This window comes from Syngnathoides biaculeatus, chromosome 7 (assembly GCF_019802595.1).
Source record: "Syngnathoides biaculeatus isolate LvHL_M chromosome 7, ASM1980259v1, whole genome shotgun sequence".
NCBI lineage: Eukaryota > Metazoa > Chordata > Actinopteri > Syngnathiformes > Syngnathidae > Syngnathoides > Syngnathoides biaculeatus.
Window position 1 is genome coordinate 11018492 of NC_084646.1, and position 27405 is coordinate 11045896.

Consider the following 27405-nt stretch of genomic DNA (forward strand, 5'->3'; position numbering starts at 1 on the left):
TTCCGGCTGGAATTTCGTCCCCCTCCCAAACAACTGACCGCATGTAACATCTACTTTCCAACCGAGACTTCATACTTACACACTAAAAAAAGTTTCCTTCTAAAATCATCATCAACAGCGCTGGCGTTTTTTTCCGCCCGGGTGTGAGGTCACGCGGAAATGCCCCACAGCGGGCGTCGCACCTGCGCCCGTGGTGGTGACCAGCCGGGCCTTGCTGTGGGCGCCGTCCCCCTTGGTGGTGTACGCCGCCACCGTCAGCGAGTAGCTGGTCTCCGGCAGCAGGCCCGTCACGACGGCTTCCTGTCGGGAGAGGACGTGAACGGTTTGGACGCAAACCTTTGGCACAGCGTACAACGGCGGCAAAGGAACGAAAACTTCTTTGGAGTAATTCGATTCCCAGGAGTCGCTCGTTTGCTTTGAGCGGGGCTCGGCCGGTCGGAGGCTCGCCTCATTGGGGTTTGCCTCTGGGGAGGGTCCCCGACTCTCTCTGCATGGACGTGGAAGTTCCTCCCACGAAAAAAAAAAAAAAACGAAACAAACCGTGCAGATTTTTGGGGTTTTTTTTTGGAAAGCCAGGTCAAATTTGTTCTTTGTACCGAGCGTCTGAATTCATTTGGATCGTGTTGGGTACAAAAACGGGCAAAGGTAGTAGCCAAAGTGTCGTATATCCAGAAATGTATTCATCCATTTTCAGCGGAAAAAAAGACAAATCAAATCCCGGCGGGTTCCAAGAGAGTCAACATCTTGGCAGGAAATGATGAAAGTTAGACGCTTGCATTTGATTGTTGTCAGTGTGTCACGTCGCGTCGGTTGGGCTTGAAACGCAAATCTTTCATTTTCACTGGACTCATCAGAGGAACTGGAACATTTCTCAGGGTACTTTGGTGTCCTCATCTGTACTTGGAGAAGGAAGTTGCACATTTTCTTCCCCTCGAGAAAAACATAACAGTAGATTTGAAGATTTGGGGCAATGCAAGGCAAATTGATTTATTTAGCGCAAGGTAGCTCAAGTACAGAAAAAAAATAAGACCTCTTACTAAATTTGCTCAAATCATGTACAGTGCAAGAAATGTGCTAAAATGTTCCATTCTAAGCAAGCGACAAAAGAACACGTTGGAAGCAGGACTTGGTAACGGACGTTGGCACTCGGGCGGACCTCACTTGTGTTGGCAGCTTCTTCCGTTTGCGTGCCGCGTTTGCTTGCTTTGGACTCGACCCGAGTCCGGAGACCTCGGAACCCGACTGACTTTACGCCCGCGAGCGTTTCTTGAATGTATTCACGACCCGAACCATTTTCATACACCAGTAGCGGAACTTTCAAATCGAAAGAACCGTGCAGAGACTTTAGAATGCGAGTCATATAACCTGATTTTGGACCCGACCTTTGCGGATCACCGTGACCTGGTTAAGCTGAAAATCGCCTTTTTTTTTTTTTTTTTTTTCCCCAATCTGGCAAATCGGCATTGTTCGGAGAGGAGACCATGCAGGCGTGTTGAAAGAGGAGGCAGGTGAGGTCACAGTAAGATGGCAGCTGGCGTCGGAGCAGAACGTTCCGCCGGTGGTCTCGGCCGCGTTTGTTTTGTTCACCCGGAGGAGCGTCGCAGCCGATTTGCAGCCTTCCCGTCTCATCCCGGCGAGCCGCCGATTCCGAGGGCTTCCCGACGAGGCCGTGCGGCCTCCGCGGGCGTCTCTGCGAGGACCTGTCTGAGGGCCTCAGCCTGATAAGTTTAGTGGCGCCCCCTGGCGCCCGCGCTGACAGTGACGCTTAGCAGAAGCGACGTGCGCGTTTCCGCTTCACCTTACGCGCGCCCTGTCGGCCGGGGTTAGCATAACGCGCTAACAAATATCAGCACGCCGCTGAGCATGCCGCGCAGCTACGTTTGTCGCGAACATTGACGTGATCGACAGTTTTGAATCATTTGTGACAATCATTTAGATGTCGCCCCCCCCCCCCCCGCCCATATTGGGCAAATGAAAGTTATTCATCTCGTTAAATAATTGCTTTCCTGACTTATTGCAAGGATCAGTAATGTGCACTACTCGGCGCTTGCCACGGAGTAGAAAGTGGAGGAAGCCTTTATTCACCGCATTGTTGGGAAGACGTTTTGTTACTATTTTGGTTGTAAGTCGATTATTAGCAAGTTTTAAAGTATAGCAAACCCGTTTCGTAGTACAGTAGCAGGGGGCGTCCCCATCGACGTGAGTGGCTTACACTTACATTTGGGGAGGGGGCGTTAAAAATCATTTTTGATCTCTGCAGCCGGCCGATGCAAAACAGACAACAGGCTACAAACGGCCCCCGGGCCATACTGTAAACACCACTATTGGAAATACTGTAATAGAAATATTTCTTCATGAATAATGTCCATTTCATTTTTAAGGGAAATCCGACCACCTACTTGTGTTGTTTTTTTTTTTTTCTACATTTGATTTCTATCTCTCGAGAATAGCACAGTCCACTTCGCACAATTAGAAAGAAATAACAATTTCAAAAAAAAATTGGTTAATTTGTTATTAACGATTAGGAATGAAAAATAATATTTTCGTTTTTATTTATTTTTCTAAATGTTTGTCACAAATGATTCAAAACTGTCGATCACGTAAATGATAAGAGCGCCCGGCGCCCCAAAAGGTCACGTGACCCCCGCAGCCCCCAAAATGTGGACTGTATTCCCCCAAATGAAATAATTTCCTTTTCTGTATGCTCATAGTTTTCCATCTTTAGTTTCAGAAGATGATTTTATATTTTTAGAAATGAAACCATCGTACCGTATCCTGGTTCTATTTTCATAATATCGCAATTCTTACTATTATTAGGAGGTAAATAGCAAGCTTGCCATCGTGCGAGCTTCTCCATCAAAGGTCTGGATTTGTGCCCCCGAGGAGACAAGAGTGAGACGATTCGGATTGCTCAAGAGCACGAGGACACGTCTGTGCGCGTCTGCCTCCTCCCCCAGGCCACGTTGCATTTCCTTCATGCAGGCCGATTCTTATCCCCTTTGCCAAAAAAAGAAAAATGAGAGTGGGAAAGTCCGAGTTGATCTCCTTGTTTTGTTTCCGTCTCTTGATTTGACTTCTCGACTTTTGTGGCAGCGGGACGACAAGATTTAAGTCCAAGACTTCGTCTTGGCCCAAAGGCACGAGACGACAAGAGACTCATTGTGCCTCCTCGTGCGCAAAGTCCAAGCGTCGTCGCCACGTGGCGTCTCAATACTTTTTGTCCACATTTTCTTCACTTTTCTCTCCTTGTAGGTGTCCCAATACTTTTGTCCATTTCTCTTCTTATCGCCGTCTCAATACTTTTGTGCAAACTCCGCATTTTCATGTCCCGATACTTTTGTCGGGCAAGCGACACGGGGTGGGACCCGATTGCAGGACTCCGAAGCGGGGACGTGATTTTCGAGGGTAGTTTAACTGTGGCCGAGGTCCTCCACGGGCGAGCGGTCCACAAAGGCAGAAGCGCAAAAAAACACGTAGCAAAAAGCTAAAGTCCGAAAGTCCAGAAACGAGGTCCGGTAACTAGAACACGGAATCGCTGTAACGGGGGAGACACTCGAACAAGAAGCTTGCGTACTCGCATAAAATGCTGCAGTGTCAACCGCGACGAACTAGCGACCGATAATAGAGTTCGTCACGTCACCGTTTTCACGGTCAAAAAGAGCTGCTCGACATTGAACCGGAGGAGAATATTCCCAATACCCGAGACTTGTTGCGCTGTTGGTTGTCACAACAGACGAGACCGATCTTCAAAGAGGTCCTTCTAGAAGAATAGCAGCTGGAAAGACCACAAAAGATGGATGGATGTCGGCAATTAAACGTGATGGATGCTGCCTAGCCAAAATACGCCCACGCCCGTGCAGCGATCGCTTCATTTCAGGCCGGAATTATTCTTCATCTCAAATTGTGAAGTATTTACAAAGCCAAATTGACTCATTTGACAACAATGCGTATTTAAAAAAAAAAAAAAATAGAGAGGTTTACGGAGGTTAACGTGTGGCCGCGATACGCTTCCGTGTACGGAGGAGCCGAGTCAATCATAGTTAATGAATGCAAGTTTGTGTAAAACCAGGGGTCAGTTATTGAAATATTGGTACTTGTATTGAATACCACCTGAAAAGACCAGAAAAGATCGGTGGATTTCGGCAATTAAACGTGATGGATGCTGCCTAGCCAAAATACGCGCACACCCGTGCAGCGATCGCTTCATTTCAGGTCGGAATTATTCTTCATCTCAAATTGTGAAGTATTTACAAAGCCAAATTGACTCATTTGACAACAATGCGTATTTAAAAAAAAAAAAAAATAGAGAGGTTTACGGAGGTTAACGTGTGGCCGCGATACGCTTCCGTGTACGGAGGAGCCGAGTCAATCATAGTTAATGAATGCAAGTTTGTCATTTATTGAAATATTGGTATTTGCATTGAAAAAATCCGAGTGGCTCCATCAGTATGTGGGATTTATTCTTGACTACGCGTCCGAAGATCCAGTTGTCCAAGACAAGCGGAAGCGGGTTCACGGTCCGATTTCTCATCGGCCAAAACATCGACTTCGGCATGAAATATGGATCCTCTATGCCGAGTGTCTCTCATTTCTCCACGCACCTTCGTTTATTATCACCTTCTCAATGTTTAACGCGTGTCTTGACATATTTTCGTCTCAACGGAATCAACTTGCAACAATGCTTTGATTGACGGGCAAGATGGCGACGTCAACAAAAATCACGTGATTTGATGACGGAGGTGCACGAGCTCTAGAAATATATGTTGGGACAGCTACAGAAGTGAGACGTAAGGAAAATGTGGAGTCGGGCGTCCCAATCCTACCGTTGGATCCTTTGATAATAACAATAATTAAAAAAAAAAAAAAAGTACCTGAGCGTCGGGCCGGGCGACGTCCACGACGAGCGGCTGGCCGCGAGGCTCGCCTTTCTCCGCCCGGGAGTAGACGATCTGGTAGCCTCGGATGTGCCCGTTGTGCTGGGGCGACGGCGGCGGCTTCCAGCTGACCCGCACCGCCGTGGAGTTGACGGCGTCCGCCTCCACCTTCCTGGGCGGCGCTCCCGGCACTGAGCGACCGGAGGACGCATTTTAGCGCCGCAAATGTTACGCGCACCACGAAATACCGTGAAAAATAAAAGCAAGGGGGGGGGGGGGTGTTAGCTACGTTCAAGATGATAAATAAAGGATTTCTGAACATTTGAAATGTCATCTTCAATTTTTTTTTTTTTTAACACAATGTCTAATTGAATTTGTTAATCCGCAAATTGATTTTTTTTGCAAAGCACAGAATAAAATCTGTATCAAATATATGAAATGATTTTGACTAGGTCAGCAATGAATAACTGGAAAACGCGGGAAACTTAACGTTTTGATGAAATGCATTTCCACAAACTAAATCTTGTATGTTTTCCATCAAATCTAATAAAATGTGATCCACAAATCATTTTTAAGCGGAACGTTGAATGGCTTCGGTTCCCACAAAGAGATCACAGGTGGAAACAACTAATAACGAAATAGGTTCATAAAATAAGGACATGATCGGCATTTTTGGATCTTGACGGTCCCGCAACGGAATCCGTCCACCTACCGTCTTCTCGGGTCCTGGCGACGGCCGGAGGACTCTCCGGTCCGGGCCCGACGTCGGTGAGCGCTCGCACCCACACGGAATATTCCGTCCACTTTTCCAGACCCTCCAGCACGAAGCTGCGCACGTCGGGCCCGACGCCCGTCACCTGGTGGCGTTGCGCGTCCTCCTCGGCCAACGCGCGGTAGGCCAGGGAGTAGCCGGTGACGGCGGCGTCGCGGGGCCCGGGGGCGGCGGCCGGCGGCTCCCAACTGACTTGCACGCTGGTGGAGCTCAGGCTCAGCAGACGGACGTCTCGGGGGGGCGCCGAGGGGGCTGACGGGAACACAGACGCGCCAACGTGAAAACACGTAAAGAGGATGCGGACGTGGCACAAACACACAACGCGGTGCAAATACTGTCTGGAGTTGATGATATGGAGCCAAGACCGGAACTCTGGGGGTTTACAGATCCAACCGGAAGGGATGAAGCCTAGTTAGCAGTGAGCTAACCTAGCATAGGTGCAGAAGGACACGTCAGGCTGTATCGTCCAGCCAGCGTTTAAGAACCAGTTCGTAGCACGCTAACCTAGAATGGAGCCCCCCCCCCCCCCCCCATCTTAAATCTCGAGGAGTCCGGCTGGCAGCATGATAACCTAGCAAAGATCCATCGGAACATTTTATTACTTTGTCTTGAGTCTTGTAGAGTCCAGCGATTGTTTAAGGAACAGTTAGCAATCTGCTAACCCAGCACAAATCCACCTAGTTGATTTTGTCGAGTCCTGTGAGTGTTGAAGGACCAAGTATAGACCCAGACAAACATCTTGTCTCTGATCTTGGTGAGGTCCAATGAGAGTTTGAGCTGCAGCTGGCATTATGTTAACCTATCTCCCTGGAGAGGAACCTTTTGCCACCTTGTCTTTGGTTTTGGGAGAGTCCTACGCGTGTTGAAGGACTAGTGAGCAGCACGCTAACCTAGCGTGGATCCGGAAGAACATTTTGTCATTTTTTTTTTTCTTGTCTTAAGGAGTCCGGTGAGCAGCATACGCTAATCGAGCGTGGTTCCAGCGGAACATTTTGCCACCTTGTCTTTGGTTTTGTCCAATCAGCGTGAAAGAGCCAGTTCTGAGTCTGCCAAGCCAGTGAGGATCAAGACCAACGATTCTCGAGCTGTCCGCAACCCACCCCAATTTTGACTGAATCAGTGACCTGCAACAACTCCCCCACACAAACCCCGAAGAGATACAAAGGAAAAGGTTTTGCGCTTACTGGACGGGGCGGTCCTGGCCTCGACGGGCCCGCTGAAGACTCCCAAGCCCGTCTCGGACCGGGCGGCCAGCGTGAACACGTAGGCGGTGTCGGCTTTCAAACCCTCCGCGGCGTACGATCCGCTGGGCTCAAAGGTCACGCGGCTCTGCCGGATCAAAACCCGAATGGACCGTCAACCGGCGGCCATCTTGGATCGTGTAAACCAGAACTGGGCCAACTACTGCTACAAACTAATAAAAACACTTTGAATGTCGAAAAATGGATTCCGAGATGAAGAAAATGCCCTAAAAAATGGTTTCTTCTCAAAAAGAAAACAATTATTCAGGTTGAAATTGGATTATTTGTCATCCACTTTGTTCAAATTAATTTTTTTTCACAAATCTTCAAATTACAAAATGATTACATTCATTTACAATTCATGAAATTAGGCAATTATTTGAGATACTGAAATCAAGTAATTACAAATAACTAATAAAAATAAATTACCGTATTCTACAAAACTATTTCTAAACAAGTGAACGGAAAATTAATTAATGAACGAATGAAGGATTTTAATATTTACAAACGATGAATTGAGTTTCTGTAATGTGCTGTTTATAATTACTAAATTGGATCAAATGATAAGAAAATGTAAAATGTACAAAATGACCGTGGCACACAAAACAATTTTTAAACAACTTTTTCATTTGAATTTACAATAAATGAATGACCTTTATCCAAATTGCATTATTATTATAGTTCAAAATAATAAACCAATGATTTGATGAAAACAAAAACGTTGATCCTACAGCATTATGCAAAATTCTTTTCGTAATCATCTTTTCTGTCCATTTTTGACAATAAATCAAACAAAAGACACGTTGCCCAGCCCTGTTCGAAGAGGGCAAAGGTCACCCACCTTCTCCTGGGGCGCGTCGGCCTCCCAGTAGAGCAGCTCGTAGCCCACGATCGGGTCCTGGACCGGCCAGAGCCACCTCAGCACCACGCGCGAGTCCAGCTCGGCCTCGGCCTCCAAGTCGGACGGCTGAGCCGGAACTGAAAAAAGCCACAATATGATTTCATACGCTCCAATATGATACGGTATTATACCCGCGCTGTGGCAGGATACACATATTCCGACACGTGGTGCGGTATTTATGAAATGATGCGATACGGTGCAGTAAGATATGTTACTGTGTGGTTCAGCTTGATGCGGTATTTATATGATATAATGCGACTAGGTGTAAAAAAAAAAAAATATATATATGCTTTACTTGGTACGGTAGGGTAGGGTACGATACCACATAGTAGAATATCGCACTCGTAGCGCAAGGTACGCACTCAACTCACCCCCTTGCTGCGTCTTGAAGAGCAGGACGTCGGACGGGGGTCCGTCACCCACCGAGGTGAAGGCCAGAACCCTCAGGCCGTAGGTGACGTCCGGAGCGAGTCCGGCCAGGGTGGCCAGCCGCACGTCGCCCGCGCTGTGTTGGCTCCAGGCGGCGAGCGGGGCCCGGGGGTCGGCGCCGTAGTAGACCCGGTAGCCCCGGACTCGGCCGTTGGCTTCTTCGGGGGGCTCCCACTGGACCAGCGCGGTCGTGGGGCTCAGCATCCGGGCCTGCACGCGGAGAGGGGGCGAGGAGGGCGCCTGCTCGCCGGTGCGCGTGTCCACCGCGGCCCCGGGCGGCCCCCGACCCACGTTGTTGACCGCCATCACCCGGAAGTCATATTGGGAAAAGGGGCTGAGACCGCCGATGCTGTAGCGGGTGGTGGCCACGCCGTCCACCTCCCGGAAGCCCTCGTCCGACGCCTTGGCCCGGTACTGGATCACGTAGTAGGACACGGGCTCCGGGGTGCCCGACTCCCACGTTAGGGTCACGCTGGTGGCGGTGGTCTCGGTCACCGTGAGGGAGGTGGGGGGCTCGGGTAGGGCTGTGGGCGAAGGGGGCGGGGCATCTGACAGTGATTCAAACATTCCGATTTGGACCACTGCCTTGTAAAAATTGTATACCAGGTAACGTCAAATGTGTGGGGTTTTTTTTTTTTTTTTTTGTGGTTATACAGCGGTATAAAAAAGAAAAATAGACAATATTAGTTCAATCTTAATCCCAGCATGGAAAAAAAAAATCCTCACAGAATTAGGAGCAAAATATCCGAACGTGCAACATCAATCTTAAACGCTCTGGAACGTCGCGCCGGCGCCCGCCGTACCTTTGACGGTGATCTGCGCGGTGGTCTGGATGACGCCCAGCGAGGAGACGGCCACGCAGGTGTAGTTGGCCGAGCGTCGGATGTCGGCCAGCTCCAGCACGTTGCGCCCGACGGGCGTCTCCTCCTCGCGGGTCAGCTCGGCCTGGCCGCTCATCCACTTGACGTAGGGCATGGGCGCGCCCACCGCCACGCACGTCAGGTTGACGCCGCCCCCGGGCATCACCTCGTGGTGCGACGGCGGGATGGAGAAACGTGGCGGCACCCGGCGAACTGCGCGGGCGGGACGGACGGAGGCAGAGTTTAGAGGGGAGGACGTCGGCTCGCTCGATTGGCCCGGAGTTTACGTATTTACGGCGAACCCATTCCAATCGTCAGACTGAATCGGGGATTGAGAGTTAGAGTTCTGGACGAACCCGCATCTGACGAGTTCTCGGCCTGGGCACAGAAGCTTAGTGAGCGGACCCCCGAAAAGCACGGCAGAAAGGAGCTGATTCGGTTCACTGACTCAAGTTTGCGGACTCACCGGAAACACACCCGACGCATATGATTTGATTCAACTGATCCACTTTGCTTTTCTACACCGGACTCGTGTGATTTTGGTCCGCTAACTCGAGCTCAATCTGACTCGGTTGAAAAACGGCAGATTCCGGCGATTTGGTTCAACAGAAGAGGTCAAAGCGTGAACCTCATCGACTGAAGTTGAGTCGATTCGCGCACTCAAGCCTCGCTGGAAAAAAACACGGACTTGGATGATTTGGTTCACTGAGTCAAGGTGGTTTAGTTCAAATGGACTAATGATTCCATCCACCGAGTAGAGCTAGAAGATTAACTCGACACGCCACAGACTCGGATGATTTGGTTCACCGACTCCACTTAATGCGGTTGACTGATTCCCGTTGGTTTCGCTCACCCGACTTGTGATTTGACTCACGGCGAACGCCGCAGAGTCGACACTCGGTTCTCCGACTCGAGTTGATTTGAAGTCGGCGGACCGTCATCACCGCGGACTCTGGATTTTGTTCACTGACGACTCGAGTTAGCAGCCTCCAACTATTTGTTTCGCCGACTCACGTTGCTTTGGTTGACCGATGAGTTGCTCCAATCATTGAGTTGATTTTGTTCACCGACTTGAGCTCGCGGAATCATCGAGCTGCTCAGCTGCCTTTTTTTTACCGCATTCTAAAATGTTTTGAGTTTGCGCGTGTTAGATAATGCAGCATGGACGGCCACTTAAAAGTCACCCGCGTCCTTAAATAGCGTCCCGATGTTTGAAACGGACTCGGGAGGTTCTCGTACTCTCAAAGGTGACCCGAATAGGTCTGTCGTGTACCTAACAAAGTGTCCGACGTCACAACGTTAGCACATTAGCATGTTCGTACGTTAGCGCATTAGTCCCAGCACAATGGATTCATTTTGTTTCCATGTTCAGCCCCCCCCCCCCCCCCGCCAAGTTGCCATGGCGACACAGAGGATGCACGTGGCGAGAGCAGGTGTGTAGACATGCCCGAGAGCAAAAAGACGGAAATTGGGGGGGGGGGGGGGGGGACGGGGGACCATGCAGCAAGCTGGGGATTGCGGCAACATGCAAACACAAACCAGTTTTCTTTCTTTTTTTGCTTTCGCAAACATTTTCATTTATTTGTTCCATTTGACTTACTCAATGGTTTCTATTTTACTGCAGTTCGTGTTTTAAAATCATTTTACCTAACTTAGTGAACATTTTATTTGATTTAACTGTATTTAACATTTTGTCAACACTTGTCATCATTTTCATGAAGCAAATATTTTTTTTTGCATTATTTTTGCATGATGCATCTTTTTCTCTTTTTTTATACAAGTCAATATTTTGACTTCTCTGACTATTTGTATTATTATATTATTCAACAAAACACATGAGATATTTCCACCTTATACTTGTGTGTTTCTTTCGGCTTGTCCCTTTCGGGGTCGCCACAGCGTGTCATCTCAGATGAACGCACATATGTTTGGCACAATTTTTAATAAAGGATGTTTTTGACTTTGAGGATTGTTCACTTTACTGAATTGAATATTTTTCAGTCAACATTTGTTCTTTTTACATTCATAAATAGATGTTTTTACTACATTAAGATTTTCTGTTGTTCAAGTCACCAACAAATATTCGATTTCACTGACTGATGATATTTCACCTTTTTCCTTCATTTATTTGAGTAAAAAAATGCTTGCTTGTTTATTGACGGATGCCGTTTTTGCTGAGCTCAACGCAAACTTTTGCTTTCATGCTTTATTATGATTTTTACTTTTTTTTTTTTTTAAGTGTAGCGTGGAAGCATCGTCAAGCAAAGCAGAAGCAGGGAAAAGGGAACGGGAGGGAGGATTAAGGTTTCAGGCTGACGGCGTGGGGGTTCCGAGGGGACCGGGAGACCGGGACGGGCCCGAGGCGCCTGGCGACTCGCCAGCGCTCCCTGGCACCGGTCCAGCGGGCCTCCGCGTCCGGGACGAGTGTAGAAACAAACCTTCTCGCTGGTCTGCAGTGTTTGCAGTGTTTGGGGTTTTTTTGTGACGGGGGGGCAACAACGACAACAACGACAACAGGAGGGAAGCCAGGAGGGAGGAGACAAGGAAAAACAGAGAAGAGTAAAACAGGCCAAAAATCCGATTCGACACGCACGCACGCACGCACAAGTCCGATCCACGCCTGACGGGACCGAGCGACAATCGCGTCATCGTGGTTGCACGCTTGATTCAAATGAGATCCATTTAGCGCCAGAATCGCACTCGACACAGAGTGAGTGAACAGATGAAGGAGTGTCTGACACAAACAACAACTAACACAAGAAGAAGAAGAGGAAGAAGAAGAAGAAGAAGAAGAAGGCACACCTGTCAAGATGAAAAGCAAGAACAAGCACTATTCAAAATAGCAATTGTGCTTCTAGCTAGCATGTGGCTAAGCGCTAGCATGGTGAACAGGGACAAATGAGCGGAAGCGGAGAACGCACCCAGACAGGAAGTTGGACATGACAAAACAGGAAGTGGCGGCGTGAAACGTCAGGAGGCCTCGGTGGTTTTGTCCCCGGTCTTACCTCGAACGTAGAGGTTCGCCGGGGCCGAGTATCTGGTCCCGGCCGAGTTGACGGCCACGCATTCGTACTTGCCCTGGTCCGACTCGTCGCTGTTCTCGATCTGGAGAGCGCCTGTGGACGCAGGTCAAGGGTCACGTCGACGTCCTGGTCTACTTACGACTTCACAGCGTGACCGAGAGTTTGTATTCGGTGGCGCCGTTGCCGTTTTTGATTCGTCAAAGTCATTGCCGGTGGAGTGGTTGCGAAAAGATTCACCGCGATTATGAGCCGATCCAGTGAAATTATTATATGAATAAGACTAGGAATTCACCGTCTGCATGAGACGACTCATTCTACGCGTAATCCACTCCAGCTACGATATAATATTTTCTGTTGATTAGAATAACATTCCCGTCAATTACGATCCGACTGGATGCAGTCCATTTACCGGTATCTGTCTGTAAACTTATCTGTTTTAGACACAGACCTGCAAATATACTTACCAACAAATCAACTCACTAGTAGTTAATTCTATTTTACGATGACTGCTACAAAGCTAACCTCAAGCTACAGTCTTTGAACAGACGACCTGAAAACCCGCTAACATACCAAGGCCTCGGTTCCGCTCTTGCGAATCATTCTTGGAGAAGCATTCAGAGTCCACACATGTCCAAACAAAATGTCCTTCTTGATTTTGCGCTAAGATGCTAAGCTAGTGGATACTAAGTACTCACGCTGGCGTCATTCCATTCAAATCAAATGACACAAAAGAACACGAATGCGCTTGGGTGTTCTTTTGAGAAGAAGGACGTGGCGTCGAAAGAGCACAAACAGAAATGATGATGATGATGATGATGATGAAGATGACAATGACGAGGTGGAGGTGTTTGGGGAGCTTTGGTGGTTTTGGTGGGGGGGTGGGGGTGTGGAGGCGTTTCTGTACTCCAGCATTCTTACCTCTGATCGGTGTACCACCTGGTGAGGTAAAGTCAATGCAAATAAGACCAGAAAGAATTTTTCATTAGTCGGGGAGGAAGGAGACAACTAAACAAGATTATGACTTTTTTTCTGTCTAATTAGAATAAGTATAGAATACGGATTTCTTGTTTTGACTGAGCTGTTATTATGTGCTCTTCTCCAACATTTTGACTCACGCTATCATTTTCTGCAAGTACTAATTTAAATGCCGCTAACCTAAAATGCTAAGCTACCAGCGACTTAGCTAAACTGCCTTACACTCGGGTCTCCTCAAGCAATCTGTCTTACGCGTAGGTCCGCAAAGTATTTAGCTACTATTTGGCTAATTGCACTTGACAAACAAACTGCTAAGCCAAGCAGTTAGCTAACATACTTCTGCATTTTAGCTACTAAAACACAGCTAGCCTCTAGTTATCGTTCATTCTTACAGCCTAGCTAATGACCCGCTAACATAATTACTGACCACTTTGCTATACTCGAGCAACTTACCCCTTAGTTACCAATCAAATCTGTTACCTCGAGCTACCTGCTAACAAACAAAATGATATCCTACTTAACTATTTCGCTGTAATCTAGCTAACTGTATTTTCCCAACTACTGTGTCAATCGAGACAATTTAGCTAGCCCAGCACCATTTGTCTTTGAGACTAGCTAGCTACCCAAGCTCTTGGTGACCAACTCCTCCTTATTTCAAACATAAGACACCATAGCCGCGCTCTTCCGGGTCTTCCGAACGTACTGACAACTCAACTACGCTCCAGGTACGTGCATTAGTCACAACGAGTGAGGTACACCCCGCCGAGCGTCGCGCTAACAGTAATTGTGCTACATTTTTTGTTAACGACAGAATAATCGAATAATGATAAAACTCTGTTTTCTGAGTCAGAGACATGTGGCGGTATGGTTACTATGCAGATGCCGTCCATCTGGATAATAAACCAAGTCCCAAGACAAAAAGGGGCTCTGGAAGCTGTGTGGCCTCACTTGGGGGACTGGTTAGGGGCCATCAGCAGCTCTCCAAGAGCCCAGCGGACCAGGAGGGCAGACAGGCCGGACCTGCCAGGAGGCTCCGGCGTCAAATGACAGATTTTGGGGGTTTCATTGTGAAAAATAAGATTTCATTATCTTTTCACAATTTTTCCTTCAAACCTTAGACAGTGGAGCAGCGACTAGCGTTAGCACCTCTGTTTTAGACACAGCCACCTTTCGTATTAGCCAGCTAACACGACCACCGTGTGACACGCAACTATTTTACACATACTCTACCATTAGTGTTAGCTTTAGCCAGATGAACTGGCAACATAGTGTAGACAGTTAACTTTAGCAAGCTAGCACGACCACAATGTTAAATACAGTGCGAGCGTTAACGTTAGCCGACTAAAACGTGACCACAGTGCATCTCTATTTCAGACTTCTCGTTTACATACCACATTAGCATTGGCTTTAGCGAGCTAACACAACAGCAGCGCAGGTCCGTTTTACAACCCATGTTAGCATTAGCTTCATCCAGCTAACAGAACCACACGTATGGATGGAGGGTGTTGGGAAATGCACTCTGAGTGCACTGTGCTACATTCGGGACTGCACAGAAACTCCGAGTGCAAGGTGGTCCTTGGTGTACAGTATTCAAAGAAAGTGGAGACACTTTCATTCTCAGAAGACTCGCAAACTGAGGAGAAACGTTGACTTTCGAATGCACCGACTGCTAGATTTCAGCTAAAGGTCCAACTAAGTCGAGATCAGAGTGTATCTCTATTTTACATACACCGTTAGCTCGAGATGTGACGACCGCCTCTTTGAAGCGTGTATCGGGTAATTAAGAGGGCGTTTCTGCAAGGTGGATATCGAGGCTTGTTTCACAAAGGGGAGGAGCCAGAAGTGATGAACGAAGCCTTGTCCCATGTGACCGATTCGGAAAGTGCTTCAGAGTTTGCGGCTTGCTTTGACAGCAAGATGAAGCCCTCTAGCAGGCTCCTTTCAAATCACCTCACACAGTTGAAGCCAAAAGTTTACAGAAACGGTGCAAAAACACACGTTTCATTCTTTTGTCCAACCCGCTTTAGGTCAGTCAGGATTACCAAAATTGTTTCATTTTGTCACATTCCACAATAACGAGAACTCCTAATGGAATTTTACATTATTTTTTTTTCTTCCGGTTCAAAAGTTTACATTCACAAAAAGTACGATATCTTGAAAGAAGATGGCGAGGCCCAAATGAGGAGGTCTTAGCTTTGGAAGCTCCCGGCAGGTTGACTAACAACATGACGGCACACCCAGGGATCTCCTTCCTTGTTTGAAATTATGGGCCAGGAAATCAGAGAAAGAATCGTGGAGCTGCACAAGTCCGGCTCATCCTTGGGTGCAATTTCCACATACACACTAGATTTGCAATCAGCTCACAGTTTGGATCAAAATTGTACAGTTTGAGTTCATAGTTCAGTTTGGACAGTTGAGCTAGTGAGTGATTTCAGGAAAAGAGAGCGCAGGTGTGTTTGCCTTGTCGCCGGTCTTCCAGTGGTCTTCTTTCCTGGAAAGGGAATTGCGGCCAGCTCGCTCCCGTGTTCCGGAGCAGCCACGTTACGTGCGGCTTACCTGAGCGCAGCTGCTTGATGCGTCCGTTGCTGCTTTCGATGTCCACGGGCAGGAAGTCCTTGAGCCAGAAGATCTCGGGATCCGGGTCCCCGCTGGCGGCGCACAACATGGTGGCCGTGCGTGTCCTCTCCACCACCTTCAGCTGAGGTCCCATGTCGATGCTCGGGAAGCCGTGAGGGATCTGCTCCTCTGACGCGACACGAAGTACTTTAAAATACAATCAATCTTACCCTTACTCACCAAGTGGATATGCTGGAAAACCCCATTAAGAAAAAAAACATCGCCAATAAACCTGCGATATCGCCTGGTCTCACTGTTTCGCTAACATCGTCGCAATCCAATGATGAACAGTCGGTCAGTCGGGGCTCTAAAACCGAGCATGCCGTCTCGTCCCATGTCCGGATGTACTCTTATCTTACGCTATCTGTCACCTACAAAACTTCGACATCAATATCACGGTCAACCGAGCACCCGCTGTAATTACTTACGATATGTCCGCGTCCAAAATGGTTCCGGAACCCACTTTTGGGTCCCCACTCCTCAATTGAGGATCACTGACTTGATCTGTTCTTCCTCGACACAAATGATGAAATATTTTCCGACCCCCGCATCTAAAGGGTGCTGCGGGAAGAGCCCAAAATGTACTGGATGACATTTGGCTCTATCTGGCTCCATTTGCTGGGAGGGTTCTACAAAAACTACAATTTCCTTTGACGGTTTGAAACCGCTACGTCAGACAGCTGCGTAACGCGTGCGGGTAATCTGGATATTGTTTTTACTGAGCCGAGATTCCGGGACAGATTTCGGAGAGCCGCTCCGGTTTCAAAACACGCCGTGGACAAAGCGTGAACGTGAGGCGGGCGACATTGAGGCGAGCGCACCCGCAACCTGATCAGGAAGCCAAACAAAAGTGACGAGAGTTGGGGAAGGAGGAGGAGAAGGGGAGAAGGACGAGGGCCTTGGAGGGGTTTCGGCGTAAGATTCCGTCACACACCCCGACAGCAACAATTTCCAAAACAGTTTCCTCCACAGTTTGTAAAACGATGAAAAGATATTGCGATATTGTGTCCAAATCACTGTTTCCTATGCTAGCCAGTTAGCCACGAGCTAGCTTGTTTACATTTGATGATGCAAATCAAATTGAATGTGGCACTCGAGTGTCATCAAGCACATTCAAGATCAACCAAAATGAATCTAAAATACAAACCCGATCGAAAGCTAAATATGTCACTTTGACAGTTGGCCTCTGCGCGGTGACCTTGTTGCGGCAGGCGTGCAAAGATCCGTGAAAACATGCGGAAGATATTCCCGCTAGGTCCAGAAAACAGAAAACAGGTGAGCTTGACTCAAAGTCACTTTTTTTGGACCGGAGTGCCCCCCAGCAGTGTCGTCCTGAAGCCAGAATGGCAGTCGGCATTTTTCAGTGATGCTCCGCGTGTCACTGTTCCATATGAACGGCCTCCACGCAAAACCGTCCCGTTCGTTTCCCTGCCTCGGACTTCAGACACAACGCTAAAAGCTGACGTGGCAGCTTCGGTCTTAACAGAGGTGGAGGCGCGTGCGAAAGGTGGGACGGGGGGTGTGAAGTTGAACAACAAAGTCTCGGTCCCGTGTCAAAGGCGCTAACCGGGAATGGGGTGTTGAAATTTGCCGTCTTCGGAGGTATTGTCGGAGCTGCGTTGAAGGCAATTGTTGGGATCACACACTGACTCTGTCTAATTATTTGATCACACAAAACATCTTTTTTGTCATGTTCCTGTCATGCGGAACAGGTAGCAACACGGAATCCAGGCTACACGTGAATTTGCCGGCTTCCAAGACGCCGTCAGAGGCCGAGATCTGAGGAAGAAGAGCAGCTGAATGAAAGAGGAGGGCGGAAAACCCGAGACAAAGATGTGAAGTTGCCCACCTGGGTGGGAAAGGTATTGACATAGAAGGGGAAATTAAATCAACCAGCCAATCTACTGCCTTGCCAAGCAGCAACAGTAGTCTCAGTGGAAAGAAATTTGCACTGTCCTTCCAGCCAGCTCTTCGACTGAAGGCGAAAGCAGACAACCGGGACGGGGGTGTCAAGTCCAAAACCAGACACTAAATCTCTCGCACAATAGTCGCCGTCAGTCGACTATTTTGCACGACACACAAGTCCATTCATTTCGTGACGTCACATTCTCAGCCCCCTTTGACGCAGCACTTCCCAGGCACGTCTCTGTCCTCTGTGAAAGGTACGGACACAAACTGGGGCAGTTCAAAGTCAGCGCCGAAATTTTGTGGCTGCGTAGCGGGCGTAGTACCTTCCAGTACGGTGAGTTTGGCGCTGGTGCTGATCTCTCCCAGGCTGTTGGCAGCGGTGCACTCGTAGACGGCCTCGTCGCGGTGCGTCCTCAGCGGCTGGATGCGTAAAACCGAACCCGAGCCGTCGTCGAACTCCGTCACCTGCAACGACGGTGAGAGGGGTTAGCGCTTAGCCTTGCGTCAGCCGAGCTTAGCTTCAAGGAAAAGATACAAAATGCTCGATTGTCTGACCAATCCATTTTTTTATTCAAACATGCCCTGCCATCGACTGGCGACCAGTCCGGGGTATGTCCCGCCTCCATCCCGGTTTTCTTTCACTTTCTAGTTCAACAGAGCAAAGAAAGGAAGACCACCTAGCGAGGAGGAAGTTTTGCGTGCAATGACGCGGCTGACTGGAGATTGGGTATGCGGAGGGTCTTGGGAATCTTGAGGGGAGGGGGATGCGGGGTACGCGGGTGGGGTGTTAACGACTCAGAGGTCGGGACACGGGGCCGTGCACTTCCGCCGAGGCATTCCTGCGCTAATGAGGCCTCCCGGCGGGGGGGCGCGTGAAGAAGAAGAAGATTCCCGGAGAACATTCCGGATTGCAGCCAGATTAGGTTGCCAGCCAATTACGACACTCACATGCTTTGGGGAGGATTGACGAGGATCGGCTTCGGTTCTGCGGCAACCCGACACCCGTCGTGATGCGAGCAGACGTTGTCAAGCGTTCTTACGCCGGGGGACACAAAAGCCGAACTTTTGTTTGCGAATGTACGGGAATGCGATAAGCTCTTAAACACTCAACATGGATTTTGCAGAGGAACAAAATGAAACCATTTTTTTTTTTTTGTCGGGAGCAAAATAAAAAAATCTTTTAGGTTTGTTTGTTTGTTTGTTTGGGATTTACAAAGACCATAAAAATGGTCATAATAACTTTTGAAAAAAATCGCGTGATATTAATTTTCAAATCCACCCTTGCAAAGAAATGAAAATGTATCAAATAAAAATGATAAAAGATCAACATCGTAGCAGGATCCGGCCGGACCCTGTGTCCTCATCTTGCCTCAAAGTCTGTGACGATCAGCCCCTCACCCGGTCCAGTTGTCTTGTTTTGTCTGTAGAGACCTTCGATGTTCCTTGGAATTACGGTCTCTTAAGGAAGGGAACAGGGAGACCAACATCAAGTCCATCCTCGAAAAGGCCCAGCAGAGGATGGACTTCCGAGGAATCGCGGCGTGCCACGGGAGTCCGAGACAGCGGTACTCAAATCGGGTCCTGGGTTCCTCCATCATTCTGCTTTGCTGCATTAAACTGCTTTCAAGATTTCTCTGCTTAAAAGTCTTGACGCCATTTCAACAGCGGTCACTGTACCGGACTCTACTCTATTTATTTGAAATGAAACAATATTCATCCCCAGCGAGGGCGCGGAGGGGGGGCGTCGTACCTCAAATCGCTGCGAGCTGACTTTCTTGCCCTTCTTCATCCAGGTGATGCGCGGCCTGGGCTCGCCCAGCGCCCGGCACACGAACGAGGCCACGCCCCCCGAGATGCCAGTCTGGTCGTCCGGCGACTTGACGAAGGTCGGCACGCCTGCGGGGAAAAACGCCGCCGTGAAGCGGCCCGTACGGGAAAAGCCGCAAGCCGCGCTCCACTCACTGTCGGCTCGAGACGGCGCCGTCGGAGCGGCGGACCACAGCAAGAGCGCCAGGAGGGGAACGGCGCCGACGCGGCGCGCGCCCATCTTCTCTCACCGAGGACGCTGACTGGATAAAAATTCACGCCGTCATCGAGATGCACCTGCTGGGAGAGATGGGAAAGAATGTAAAGTTCCTGGGCCCAAATTTCACGTTTCGTTGTTGTCGATCTGTAATGATGGACTGTTCTCATCAGCGCTTTTTCTTTTGTCCTCATTTCTCACTCCCCACTTGAAACTTTGTTGCGGTGAAGGGATGTGTTTCTCCTCACGATCTTCGGCGTTAAGATGCGTGGGGCTTCGCGCCCCTGGTAGGGTCACCCACAGCGACCGGGACCAGACAAAGCGCGGCTCCATAAACCAGTCCAAAAAAATGGATCGAGGTCACCGGGCCCCCCTCTGGATACAGGCCTGTAGGGTGGGGCTCACCCACTGGAGCTCAGCCCGAAGGTGCCCGCCTGTTCGAGGGGCCATCGGGGTCAGTCGGGCAGCGTGAGCTGGGTGGTGGCCAAAGGCGCGAGGGGGACCTTGGCGATCCGATCCCTCCGGCAGGGAAGGAGCCAGAGCGGAAATGTCAATCGGCAAAATTACTTCAACAGAATCTGTTTTCTCCCCCCAAAAAAAAAAAAAAAAAAGTCAACGCAAGCTGCAACAAAATGACACGATCCAAAGAAATTCCAGAACATGCGAGAAATAATTGACATCAAGCCTTCACCACTGTTACACTACAAACAATACTGCATCGAAGTGACAACTATATTGTTGTATTCCATCCATCCATTTTCTTTGCCGCTTATCCTCACAAGCGTCGCAGGGAGCGCTGGAGCCTATCCCAGCTGGCAAGGGGCACGAGGCGGGACACACCCTGAACCGGTCGCCAGCCAATCGCTAAGGCGCATCGAGAAAGACAACAGTCGCACTCACGCTTGAGAGAGTGTTTTTGGGATGTGGGAGGGAAGCGGAGTGCCCACCCGGGGAAAAGCCACGCGGGCACGAGGGAGAACATGCAAACTCCGCACAGGCGGGGTCGGGATCGAACCCGGGTCCTCCGAACCGTGAGGCCGAGGCTTGCCAGCTCACCCGCCGTTCCGCCTACTGTAGTATTTCTTTTGTAAATAGCAGCAAGTACAATGGTATGCTAGTGATATATTGTACAGTGATGCAGTATAGTTGAATACGAGTCGAGGAGTAGCGGGAACGCAAAAGACAAAACTACGCGAGTCGGGCGACGTCGTCTGAAAGGGGAGCGCCACAAAAGCGACACTTAAAAACAGGGCAAGAAAAAGAAAAGCCATTTTGAACAAAAAGCCAACTAGAAGCAAGAACGTCAGGAAGGCACTTCCATCGTGCCGTTTTCCTTTCGTCGAAACGTCTCACTGATTTGGGCCTTTCTTGTTTTTGCAGGGGGGCTCAGAATTGTCTTGGTGCAACACAAAAGAGGGTTTGAGTGACGATATCGTGAAGAGGGAGCGTTCAAATTAGCACCAGCGTAAGCGGCCGTTTGCGCAATGATGTCACGCATTCCGGCGGTGGGAACGGAAGACGTTTGCGTGCGTTTTGTGTCTCAAGGACGCCATTCCAGCTGCGTGAAACTCAAACTCACCCCGGGGACTCGCTCGCTTCGCAACGGGCGAGATTTCCAGACAAAGCTAAGTGTGGAAAAAAAAAAATCATGAGGATTCATAGAAACCTCTGACAAACAAAACAAACCAGCATTAACATCCAGTTTTCAGTTCACTTCAGTTGACAAACTGTGGATGGCCGTTTTCTTTTAGTTATTCGCAAATGAGCGACTGGCTGGCGACCGTTTCAGGGCGTGGTCCGCTCCGACCAGGACGTGCGCTGTTCTGAAATCTGCTTTAAAAAACGACAACATTTCATTATTTTCCGTCTAAGAATGGGAAGATTTTAAAAATTCAAGTTAAAGATTTCATGGGATTTGCGGGGAACTTCTTCAAGTATATCGATCAATCTATAAAATTGATTTTTAATCCTCATTGTGTAAATTTGTCAATTAAAAGGTGCAGTTTTTCCCAAAAGTTTTCATTCATTTGAAACTATTTTCTTGTGGAAAATATGAAAAGTGGACTTTTGTGCAATGTGAAAACTCTGAAGGTTCTGGATGAAATGAACACTTTGGAAGTCCTGGAAGTTTTGGAACATTAAAAAAAAAAAAAAAAATAGAATATATATCAAAATAATATCTTCAAACAAGAAGGAACCGAATTGAAGCATTCAATTACGACGCACAAATCCCGCCATCTACTTTCCGAGCCGCTTATCCTCACTGCCGGAGCCTCTCCCAGCCATCTTGGGCTGAGAGCTGGGCCGTACCCCGGACCGGTCGCCGGCCAATCGCGGGGCATCATCGGCACTCACGTTTGCACCTACGGGCAATTTCGAGTCTTCAATGATCCTAGCGTGCATGTTTTGGGATGCGCAGGGAAGTGGAGTACCGGGAGATTCGAACCGTGAGGCAGCTGTGCTAATCGTTCGCCTCCATTAATTATCTACATCCTACTTAATGATGTCATGATTATTGATGACTTTGTGGGTCCAAAAATGCAAGAATGAAGTATGAAATGAAGGCTCTTCGATTGGACATGCAGTAATTTACGTACTGGATCCCCTTTTTTTCTTTGTTGGTGTGTCGTGAGGTTTTTCAATTATCAAATATGCGCTTTGGCACCATAATGGCTGCAAATCCGCATTATAAAGGACTACAATATCGACTGAGTGTGGTTTTTTTTTTTTGGGGGGGGTGGAAGGGGAGGGGGGGCGGGCCGGTCCCCTAAGAGAAATGTTGCATTTCTTGAACATGTGACGGCAGCACTCGTGCAGACACCTGCGGCGGGGGTCAAAGTGCACCACCGGGTCACTCAGCAGGCCCCCCCCCCCTGCACCCCCTTCATGCATTTCAATCGCTTACTGACTCACAATTGAAGCAGTTACTTAATAACTAATGTACTAGTACTGATGTGCACTACGACGAGTACACGTTTGAGGACCAAATACATCAATGGGAAAATTGAAATAAGTTCCACGTGTTTTTATTTCTTTGTGAAGACCATTTTTTTTGTGCTAAATTACTTTCAAATTAAATTTCATACATTTCATACCAACATATACAAAAATTTTATTACAGCATAGAAAACGGGAAGGCTTACTGTAGAATAACGATGATAAATAATAATAATCGGGGCAAAGGTGAGCTGCTGCTCTCACCACCAACGGAATCCATCTTTCGACCATGAAACAAGAAAACGTGACGTGCGAGCCACATCTCACCTGCGCCGCAGGTACGCCGGATGAAGGAAAGCAAGAAAAAGCTTCCCGATTCTTGACTTCCGAGGGGAGAACAAGAATGTCCAAAAGATTCAAATAAAGACGTGGCGAGGATGAACAAGTGGAAGAAAAAAAATGCTGCCAGCCGTAAAGAGCCCCAAAAAGAGCTCCTCCTTCCGGCTGCTCAGCGTGCAGCCGGGGGGGTGTCGTCGGGGCGGGGGGGGGGGGGGGGGGGGCGTCTCACCCACAGGCGTAGACCGGCCGCATCGATCCGACGGAGTCTGCTGGGAAGCCGCCAACGTCGTCGTCAAGGGTGTCGTGTTTCTCGCCGGGGGCTCGGGTGTGGTGGTGGTGGAGGGGGACCAGGGTGGGAACAGCGCCGGAGCTTTGACCCAGGTGAGAGCGGCCCCTCCCTCTAGTGCTCCTGGAGTAGACGAGGAGGATACGTTGGGAAATGTTTGCTAGGGAGGTCCCGCGTGGATTGGGGGGGGGGGGGGCTTCAAAAAGCATCTTCAAGGTCCGCTCACGTTTGCACGCACGCAAAAACACAAAATGTTCTTCGGTTCCGATGCTCGAGTCGCTGCGAGAGAATTCGGACAACTGCTAAAAAGTGCCAAGACCAAAAACTACTAAATTGTGGAGCGTTAAACTGCTTTTCGACATTTCGGGGGGAGGGTGTGACTAAAACAGACCTACGTGACCCACTTCAGCGCGGGCACGAGTCGTCCTTCGCCCCGCTAAACAAGAACATTTGCGTCTTGGTTCGCGTCTGCGGGTAGCCGGTGAAAATGTTAGCTAACTCCTGTAAGTCCTTCTTCCCCTTGGTTAGTCCGCCGACAGCTTTAGAGCGCCTCGTTGTCGGCAGTGCATCGATACGCGCCACGCAGAGAAAGACAGAAGCAAGAGGGAGGGAGAAAAATTTCAAGAAAAGTCAGACGTGGCAGCCGGCGTGGCCTCTTTAGAGCGCCTCGTTGTTGGCCGCGAGTGCGCATGCATCACTGACACGAGGCAGAAGAGGAAGAGGAAAATAAAGTAAAAGTCTGACAAGCGTTTGGGGGGAGGCTTGGCGCCGGCGCGGCCTCTTTATGTCCGCTTCCAAGTCATGAGCGCCCCCTTCGGGACGCCAGCGTGAAGCGGCACGGCCTCACGGGGGCGGGGCGCTGATTGGCCGCTTTTGTGTTGGTGTCATGTGACTTTTGTTCATTTTTCCCGGCGGCGATGCACCTGGGGTGGAAACGCGAGCTCGGTCGCCTTCAGAGGGAAAAAGCGCGTTTTTGCGTCGCTGAAACGGATACGGCCCACACCTCCCTGGAACGCGCCCAACCCCCCCAAAAACACGTCCTTCGTCGCAGATTTTTGCGAGGCCAATTCTGGTCACGTGGTCACGTGACATGTGAGGTCAGGTGACCTCACGTCAGTTGCCGGGCGAGGTGAGGTGAAACGCGGGCTCAGGTGACGTGCGGTGACCCGGTCCGGCGTCTCGGTCAGGGACGCGTTCACGTGAGCTGGAAATGTGACGAGCGTGAGGTCACTTGTTGTCGCCGTGGGACGTCGGCGACGGGTCGGCGCGTCGCATCGCATCGTTTTGCGTCATCGGCGCGAGGCCATTTTCTTGCTGTACTTTGTTCAGGACACTTTGAAGTCTTGCCAAATTCATTTTTTTCTCCTGGCGTCATTACTTATGCTTTGATGATACACGAACGCCACCCAGGCCTCCATTTTGTTGTCATGGCACGTGGCCAACAAGTGGAAAACGCGTGCGTGCGTGCGCTGCCCCTACAGGCGTCGCCCCGAAGTGCGGCGTCAGCACCGCGCCGACCTCCTCCCCGCTGGTGAAAAAGCTGCTCCGCGTTCACGAGCCCTCAGCCTTCCTCCGAGCGTCAGGCATTACGTAAGCGCCAGCCTCCCGTTGCTTTTCAATGTGAATTCCCAAATATTGCCTTTCATTATTCATAAATTCAGCTGTATTTATTTTGGTGTGTGGAATCCATCCACAGCTGCTCGCTAAAATCGCCGCCGAGTCGCACGTTGGCAAGATGGCAACAAAGCAGTGGAAAGTAGTCACTGGTGTCGAGGAAGTATTGTCCAAGCCATGACTCGTTGACTTCCGTGCCCGTTTCCCTGCTGCCCAAAAATATATTCGTCAAGTACATTTTTTCAGCTGGTAGTTGTTGAAAGCAGGTCTGTGAAATTCAGGTTTGTGAACCGCTGTGGACCAACAGAACCCTGCACACGGCGGCGTTTTAGCGCATTAGCACAGCTTTTGAGCAGAAGATAAAGATCAGGGGCGTAATCTGGCCGTGTCACATCAATTATGAGGAAGAGAACGCCGGGTAAGAAAAAATGCCACCGATGTTCAATTCGAGCCGTGCGTCCGAGTCAGCGTCTGTAAATAAACTGATTTCCGCCGCTGTTGGATCAGAAACGGAGGTTTTTGTTGAAAGCAGACCACGTTAGGCCGTGGATTTTGGTTTTTCTGGCAAATGGAGAAAGTTTACGCCTCCCTTTAGTAAGTGCACACAAGTGAGGTCACATGATGAGACGACGGGCCTCCAAAGGGCTGCCAAACTGCTTAGAAATGAATATCATAATAATTTAAAGAAGACCATCTCAGTACATTTCCTCACTTCTAGTTGGCCTCAAAATACTTTTGTCCACATTCTCTTCACTTCCTGTTGGCGTCCCAATACTTTTGTCCACATTCTCTCCACTTCCGGTTGGCGTCCCAAAACTTTTGGCGGCGTTTTCTCCGGTGTCCCCCGTCGGAACGCGTTAACGGATTCGTCGACGGGAGCGGAAATCTCAGAAGTTTGTCCAAGAAGTCGAAGAATCTCCGGGCGTCCAATCGAGGGAGGCTCGCTTTGCTAACCGCTAAGCGCGTCGGCGACGTCCCGTTGTGCTCTTCACATTTTTTTTTTTTTGGGACGGACGTTTGCGTTCGCCGTGCACGGGCGAGGCCTCACGCAAACGTCCGTTTTGTGTGGCGCAGCCATCTTGGGGCGGGAGGCGGGGCCGCGCCGGCGACCCCTCGCCGACAAAAACGTCGGCTCTCGCTTCAACGTTGCCCGGGCCGGGATTTGAACCCACAACCTCAGTGAAGTTGGGTGCTAATTTTGTCTTTTTTGCGGGATTTCTTTGTATTTTTTGTTGGTCATTTTTCTTGTCTGGGAAAAGCGAAACGCCGACGGCGCCGTCGGTTGGATTCCATCCGGTCGGAAAGCCGAGGGGCGCGTCCCGCCTTGAGCCCGACCGGCTGCGCGCTCTCGTCGGGCCCCCACGGCCCCGCCCCGAAGCGTCCCGCGGGGCGCCAGATTGTCGCCGCGCCGCGAGCGCGCCAGGCTCGGCGGGCGCCATCCCGCCGGCGTCCGGCCCAGAGACCGGACTCGCCGGCCGGAATGGGTTCCGCGACGTCGCCGGCAGATGGCCGCCGGTGATTCTTCGGCTCGTCGGGGAGAATCGCGAGCAAAAACGGACCCGAAGAACACGAAAAAAAAAAGAAGCATTATTTTGGTCCCGTGTCTTTTTCAATCCTCACGGAAACGTTCTTTGCGCAAATATCGGCTTTTCCTGACGTTGCAAAATGGCTCACGTAGAACATTTTCTCACATTGACATTTGATTTCAAAAAATGCTTTTGCAGTTAAATTCAACTCTCGGGCGCTTTTTTTGCTTCGAGTACAAAATATGGAACAGAAAGAGAAGAAACAAGATTGCGAGAATAAAAATAAATGCCAACAATATTTTAAAATCTTAAATGTAAATGTTAATCTACATTTTTCTGTTGAGTAAAAAAGTAACATTATCGTCATCCGGTACCATATTCTGGAATCAAATGTTGAGGTGATCAAACATTTTTGTCCCAAAATAACAACAAAGTGACAAAATAGAATAATATATAATACAATATTTCTTTTGTTTTTTTGTCCTCCATTGTATATTTCCCAAACCTATTGTCACCATTTTGCTGTTTTTCTGGTCAACTATTACATTTTTGTGCAAAAATATTGCACTTTTGTTGACAAATTTGCTTTTCTTGTTGTTGCGAGATTTAGTTGAATGCAAAAATAAAATTGTTGCCCAGATCGTGCTGCAAAATTGAAATTGTTTCCGTCTCAAAGAATATTGTTGGACTTATTTACATGATGAAACTAACATGGTTAAACACACACGTTAAAAAAAATTCTGATGGAAAAATATTTGGACATTTCCACAGCCTAATTCAACCTTTTTTTGGTGTGTGTAGGGTAAAAAAATATAATAATAAAAAAAATTCTGTGACAAAGCAGTGAAATGAATGGAGATGAAAGTTTGTTTTGCTTTGTACATTTCATTTTTTAATCTGTCATTAATTTGTGCCGTCTTAATAAGCGAGGACAATCTTTTCCAGGGCAGCTCAAACGCAATCAAAACAAAAAGCGGCGCCTCCACAAAAAAAAAAAAAAAAGATTAGAAGTTTGATTTTTGACCTGACAGGAAAATATTTGATCATTTCGGTGGACAAAAAGCGACTTTTGGCGGGTGTG

General features: G+C 49.0%; 1 protein-coding gene across 12 annotated transcripts in view; it reads right to left on the bottom strand.

Annotated features, from left to right (window-relative positions):
* Nucleotides 1-27405, bottom strand: part of ptprfa (protein tyrosine phosphatase receptor type Fa) — a 43854-nt gene that overhangs the window by 12143 nt on the left and 4306 nt on the right. For 7 of the 12 annotated variants that reach the window (XM_061824668.1, XM_061824667.1, XM_061824665.1 and 4 more), the window contains exons 2-13: nt 19562-19705; nt 19350-19495; nt 17923-18064; nt 15632-15820; nt 12083-12193; nt 9021-9290; nt 8160-8765; nt 7729-7865; nt 6831-6975; nt 5587-5898; nt 4872-5065; nt 183-300 (exon numbers count right to left, since the gene is read on the bottom strand). In XM_061824668.1, the coding sequence (XP_061680652.1) occupies nt 183-300; nt 4872-5065; nt 5587-5898; nt 6831-6975; nt 7729-7865; nt 8160-8765; nt 9021-9290; nt 12083-12193; nt 15632-15820; nt 17923-18064; nt 19350-19495; nt 19562-19646 (2455 nt within the window). In that variant the 5' untranslated portion in view covers nt 19647-19705. Of the gene's footprint in view, nt 1-182; nt 301-4871; nt 5066-5586; nt 5899-6830; nt 6976-7728; nt 7866-8159; nt 8766-9020; nt 9291-12082; nt 12194-15631; nt 15821-17922; nt 18065-19349; nt 19496-19561; nt 19706-22886; nt 23024-27405 lie in introns of those variants that run through there. The other 5 variants (XM_061824670.1, XM_061824669.1, XM_061824661.1 and 2 more) reach the window with 3 other exon arrangements.